This window comes from Quercus robur, chromosome 9 (assembly GCF_932294415.1).
Source record: "Quercus robur chromosome 9, dhQueRobu3.1, whole genome shotgun sequence".
NCBI classification, from domain to species: Eukaryota; Viridiplantae; Streptophyta; class Magnoliopsida; order Fagales; family Fagaceae; genus Quercus; species Quercus robur.
In genome coordinates, this window is record NC_065542.1 from 33,482,269 (window position 1) to 33,488,450 (window position 6,182).

General features: G+C 36.7%; 1 protein-coding gene across 1 annotated transcript; it reads left to right on the plus strand.

Annotated features, from left to right (window-relative positions):
* Positions 1 to 1,918: 1,918 nt before the first annotated feature.
* LOC126700988 (uncharacterized) lies at positions 1,919 to 2,356 on the plus strand. The gene has a single exon (XM_050399139.1). It carries the CDS (start codon positions 1,919 to 1,921, stop codon positions 2,354 to 2,356), a length of 438 nt encoding a protein of 145 aa, XP_050255096.1.
* The last annotated feature ends 3,826 nt before the right edge of the window (positions 2,357 to 6,182 follow it).

The window sequence follows — 6,182 nt, forward strand, 5'->3', positions numbered from 1 at the left end:
TTATTTGTTCCCTTTTGGTCTCACTCCAAAGCACATACTAAAGCCCAATTGGAATAGCCTAAAAAGCTAGCCCAATTAAATAATCAGTTATAAGGAGAGAAACATACAAAATTTTGTAAGAGAATGAAATGGTGTGTATGTGAGTGTTAGGCGCTCTCTTATTCTCCCTTGAACACATACATATAGACTAAATGAGAGACCACACTTCTTGGGCACAAGTGGAATTGGAGTGAAGATTAAAAGTGTTCCCAAGTACTTCTAATCTTTGGTTTTGAATTTCACCGTACCAAGGTACACTCTCTTGTTCTTATATTCTGAAATTTACATAGTACATGTTATCAATTACGAATTAAGTAGATCCGTTAATTTTCTGCTACGTATGTTTTGTATGCAATACAAACATGTGTTTTTCCAACAACTGGTATTAGAGCGGTCTTCAATTTCGAATCTATATAACATGTTTTGTGAGTTTTGGAATTAGAGATAGTAATTTCATGTTGTTAGAAGATTATACATTCATTTTTTTGCATGGTTGTTGAAATTACTATTTTATAAAAACTGATATTGATGTTATGATGTTATTTAAGTTCGATATTAAGTATGTTAAATTGAACTTTAAGACTATAGCATTAATGGTATTCAGTTTTGATCTCAAACTCAATCTATTATGTTCATATGATGGTAGTTTGTTCATGAAAAACCGTTGAAAACTGCTTGGTGAAAATTCTGGAAAATTTTGTTTCACAAGTTTCAACCGATCGAGAATTCCCCTCAATTGATCAAATGTTCCTTTTCGATTGATCGAACAGGAATCGAGAATTGATTGAGTTAGGCAAATTGTTTATGTTGAATTTATTAAAATTTCAACTGATCAATCGAGAATTCCTTTCGATCAATCGAATTTGCCTTTTCAATTGATCGAATAGGAATCGAGAATTAAACAAGTCATCCAAATTTTTTATAAAAATTTTCTTCATGATTTCGATTGGTTGAAAGATACATTTGATCGATCAAAAGTTATGAGTTTTAAATTTTCACTAAGTGTTTTCACATTTAAAAGTGCAAGGCTATGTGTAATGAGATTACGCATGTTTTCTAATTAAAAACCTTTATTTTAAAACATCTAGTGGGAGAGAGATATAAGGGTTGGATCTCACAGCCTCTATTGTCGGTTTATAGTAGTGTGATTAAGCACCTCGCCTTGGTGTATATGCCTTGCTCCCAACGGAGGGTGTTTGATTCATGGTACTACAAATTAAACTTCTTCATGATGGATGATATGTGTTCTTACATTAAGAACGACCACGCTACCGTGGAGTTACTTAATGACTCACATAGATTTCAGGCAATGGGGTACACTAGACTAAGTTTAATGTTAACCTCCCTATGGAGCTATGTCATTATTACTTAGAGGCTAAAGAAAATACGACATATTATTAGTGTTTGATAAAAGTTATCATGATAGTACTAATAATGAGAATAGTTCTCAATCAGTCATAGTGTTTATAATTTACTTGCTACCAAGGAATTTTAAACATAGGATTGGGTTGTCATTGCATATTTTATAGTATGGTTTTATTAAGGTTTCATACTATATGTTTATATGCTAAATTGATAATGTCCAATTTTACTTCTTATATTCATGTTTATTGTTTTTAGATTTAAATCGTGGTATCTTTTAGCTCACTTATTGCTATTCTTAATCAAAACAAACTGACTAGATCCAACTATGTTAACTGGAAAAGAAATTTGGACATTGTTCTTGCAAAAATCTAATGAGATGGCCAAGTGCTATATCCTAGCATCTATCTCAAATGTTCTATAGCGTCAAATGCAGGATGTAGGACTAACTTCGGACATAATGTTAAGTCTGAAGGAGATATTTGGTAAGCAAGGCCGTTCTGCAAGGTAAGAAACTATGAGGCAAATTTATAATACCAAAATTGATGAAGGTACTTCAATAAGGGAGCATTGTCTAAGGATGATCTTTAATCTAAATACACTGGAAGTTTTAGGTGCCGATATTGATGGAGAATCCCCAGTGGATATGATACTCCAATCACTACCAGAATCATTCAAGGAATTCAGACTTAATTATAATATGAACAAAAAGATTTATTCATTGTTTGAATTAATGGTAGTGGCTGAAGGCATTCTTGGTACATCCAGTGTTGATGTCTATATGGCTGAAACTTCTACTTCTCAACCTAAGTCGAAAGGCAAGGGTAAAAAGAAGAAGAAAAAGGACTTCACCATGCAAGATGGCAAACAAATTGCCTTAGGAGTTGCCAACAAGGGAAAGAAAAAGGAGTACGCCAAAGGAAAGTGTTTCCATTGTGGCAAGAAAGGACATTAGAAGAGGAATTGTCCAAAATTCAGAGATGCCAATAATAAGGGTATGAAAAGTTTATTCCTCCTTGAAATATGTTTAGTGCAAAATCCCACAGATTCCTAGTGTGTGGATTCAAGTTGTACTAATCATATCTACAATTTTTTGCAGGAGTTCCAAGAGACCAGAAAGCTGAATGAAGGGTGAAAATTCAAATATGTGTATAAACACCCTTGAACGTTTAGACCCCCAAATTACAACTTAACTAATTCAAGCATTATGTCAAACAACTAGTGTGCAAAAAATTAACATAAGCTATAATATGGAATTTGAAAAACTAACTAAGCCAAATTAAAATCTCAACCCACAGCAGATAATAAAAGGCAAAGATAAAAGGGAAGGAAGATGCAAACACAAAGACAACACGCGATGTGTTATCGAAGAGGAAACCGAAGCCCTCGGCGTAAAACCTCTCCGCCGTCCCCCAAACGGTAAACAATCCACTAGAAAATATAGTTGGGATACATGGACAGCAATAGACCCTCCAAGCCTAATCTACCCAGTGCACCTAAGCCCTCCAAGCTTCTTGCTCCAACGAGGTTGCGCCGAACCTTTTTCTTTTCTAGCTTCCCAGATTTCGCTACTTGACCGTAGCATCAATCAATGTAGATTGGTTCCTTCCTAACTGCTTCCCAGAAATCCAAACAGCCCTCTCACAGTGATAAATATGGTGAGAACAAGGTTTGGTAAAATGCCTCTCAAGGATTTGACAATGGAGAGGAAGAGAGTTGAGGAATTTGAAGAGACTCTAATGTATAGATTGTGGGTGAATCAATCTTGTTTTTCTTTAGGGTTTCTCTCTCAAAATTCTCTCTAGAAGCCCTCTTACATTTGTGGCTAAAAGGGGTATTTATACTAGAGTAAGAGAGGAATGTGAAATGTCAGGATTTACAAAACAGGGGTGGCTCGCGACTTGATTGAGTCGCGAGATCCAGTCGCGAGATAACCGTATGGCCAGTTGTCCTGTTTTGTCCTGTAGTGCTCCAGCTAGCATGACTGTTCACCTTCCGGCATGCTTGGCACGTGTGCTATGTCTGGTGGCTTGCAGCCGCGAGTCTTTGTTTTCTTGCACACTCTTGAGCAAACTTCACTCTATCTCACTCACTACCCTTACAACAAGCCCACCTAAATACAGGGTTACTAAATGCTGAAATACAAGAAAATTTGGCACGGAATAAAGCCAATTAGATGGTTGAATAAATTCAACCTTACAATCTCCCCCTTTGGCTATTCCGTGACAAAACCCTAAAACAGACTCTAGACTTAACATGTGAGTTGGGAATAGTTGAGCAAAACTCACCCACACCTAACTCTAGAAGTTGTGAAGTACTTGAATCATATGAACATAAGACTCCTGAAACGCAACAATACACCATCATCATTGTAAGCAGAAAATCGTGAAATGCATATGAAACAGGCAATATGTAATCAAGCAAAGATGGAGTTAAGAAGCAAACCATGGCTTGATCAACCAAGTAATTACTACAAGGTAGTGACCACAATGCTCATTCACACTTGGAATGAACACAAGGACATATAAGCTAACAAGCTCAATGCAAGTCTCTTGCATGCCAAATACTCAACCAATGCATAATACACTAAGTATATGCATCTAGGAACAATCCTACAAGGGCACAAGAGTGACAGTATATAAATCAAAATGCAAGACATTTAGATAGAAGTACTGATTTCAACATAGCATAAAAGACTGCATTAAGCAAGGTACAAACCATAAAGCCTACAGACTATGCATAAAAACATTAACCCTAAAAGCTTACATAAGCACATTGGTACAAAACACTATACATCAGTTTACAAAACACAATATATCAACTTAAACTGAAGAAAATATAACAACTTAAAATGAAGAAGAATGCAAAAACACTCCCCCTTAGGTAATATCCTCCCCCTCTGATCAGGCCTATCACTTCCCCTTTTTGTCATGGAATAGGCTATACATCCTCTTCTAGCTTTCTCTGAATTTGATCCAATTGAGTTTGAAGTGAGGTAAACTTCATATCCCATCGAGTGCTGTGATGGTGTAGAGTAGATGTGAGTCCAGACATCTTTGTATTCAACTCGTGTACAGAGGATACAATGTGATCAAGTTTTTCATCAAGGGAGAGAGTGCTGAAATGAGAGCCACTGTGAGATGCAAAAGTTTCTGGTTTGGCTCTCTTCCGACTATGTCCAATGCTTGCATTGAATGTATGCATGTTGATTGGACTAGGTTTCGAGAGAGGAGATTCATCTACCGTTGGATAAATTCCCTTGAGCTTCAAGATCCTTGAAATGAGACAGCAGAAAGGAATGCATGTTCGGGACTCAGTTCGTAGAACCGTTTTGCGCAGAACATGAAAGATATGAGCACAGATGTCAATTTCTACATCAGAGATTAGATCATGAAGAAACAAAGCACGTCCGAGGTTCATATACCCAGTGCTTGATAAAGGGTACAAATTGTGAAACATCACAATTGTAAGCACTCTTAGTTTTGGAGGAAGAGAGGAAACACTGATAGATTTTCCATTGGGTGAGAACTCCAAGTCATGTCCAAGACTTTCCTTGAGAAGCTCCTCATCAGGACAAAGATCATCATAAACCGGTGAGTGTCGAAATATTGGTCTGTTGATGTGAAGGATTTCTGCCAAATATGCAGGAGAGACTGAAAAGCTCTTTTTCCTAACCTAGCACTTAAGTTCATCTTCTTCCACAATCGCGTTGGCATAAAATTCCTTTACCAAATCTTCATACGCGTCATCTAGATCAGAGAGAAGGTAATTTCAGTCCTTGTGAGCAAACCATTTCGGAATGTCAGTGTCATGAAGTGATGATTGATCCACAGTTCTTTCTAGTAATGGTGTAGCATTTTGGAAATAATTCTCATGAGACTGATAGACTGCATAGGATCTGAACTTGTTGGAATCAAATCTCTTTGATGAAGAACGAGTCTCTTTTGTTTGAGGTGGGTAGTCATCAACATCAATGACGTGTTCCTTCCCTTTGGAACTGTCTCCTTTCACAGCTGTTTTCTTGAATGGTGACATGTCTAGTCTAAATCATGAATAAAGGAAATGACAGAACACAATCCAACAGACATTATTAGCAGTGGGTTAGTGGTAATTTAGGGATAATGAAGAAACCCTAATAGCTAGATGAAAATGACCAGAAAATAGCAATGAGGGACAAAAATGGCCCAAATGTAGCTACACAGTAGAGTGGGTCAGATTAAAACCACACAATCAGCTTAGAAAAACACATAGTCAACACATGAACATTTTGAATCAACACATCAACAATGGATCAGACAAGATGAGAAACCAACAAATAACAAATCCTAGCTAAGCACATGATGAAGAACAAAACCAACAACTTAATAAAGCTCAAAACTGAAACAATAGCTTCCACAAGCTAAGCATGGACAAAGAGTAACTACCGAACTAAAAACCCATCTCAAAATCACAAACAAATTCGAATAATCCAGAGGGAAAAACACAAAAACAAGTAAAATAGAGTTCAAGATAGAAAACCCATACCTGTTACTTGAGGATCTTGAGCTGAAAAGAAGCAACAATGGAGTTTGAAAAATGGGTGCACAGAGTGTTTGGGAAGGAGACAATGGAGAAAGAGGATGAACAGTCACAAAAGTTCGAGGGAAAACTAAAAAAAAATTTAAAAACTGCCCCTATTTTTGCCAAACACGCGTTTTTCACGACTGAAGTGAGTCACCACAAAGTCGCCAATTTAAGCCGCCAAAACACTCAAAAACAAAAGTTTGAAAAAAAATTTTAAG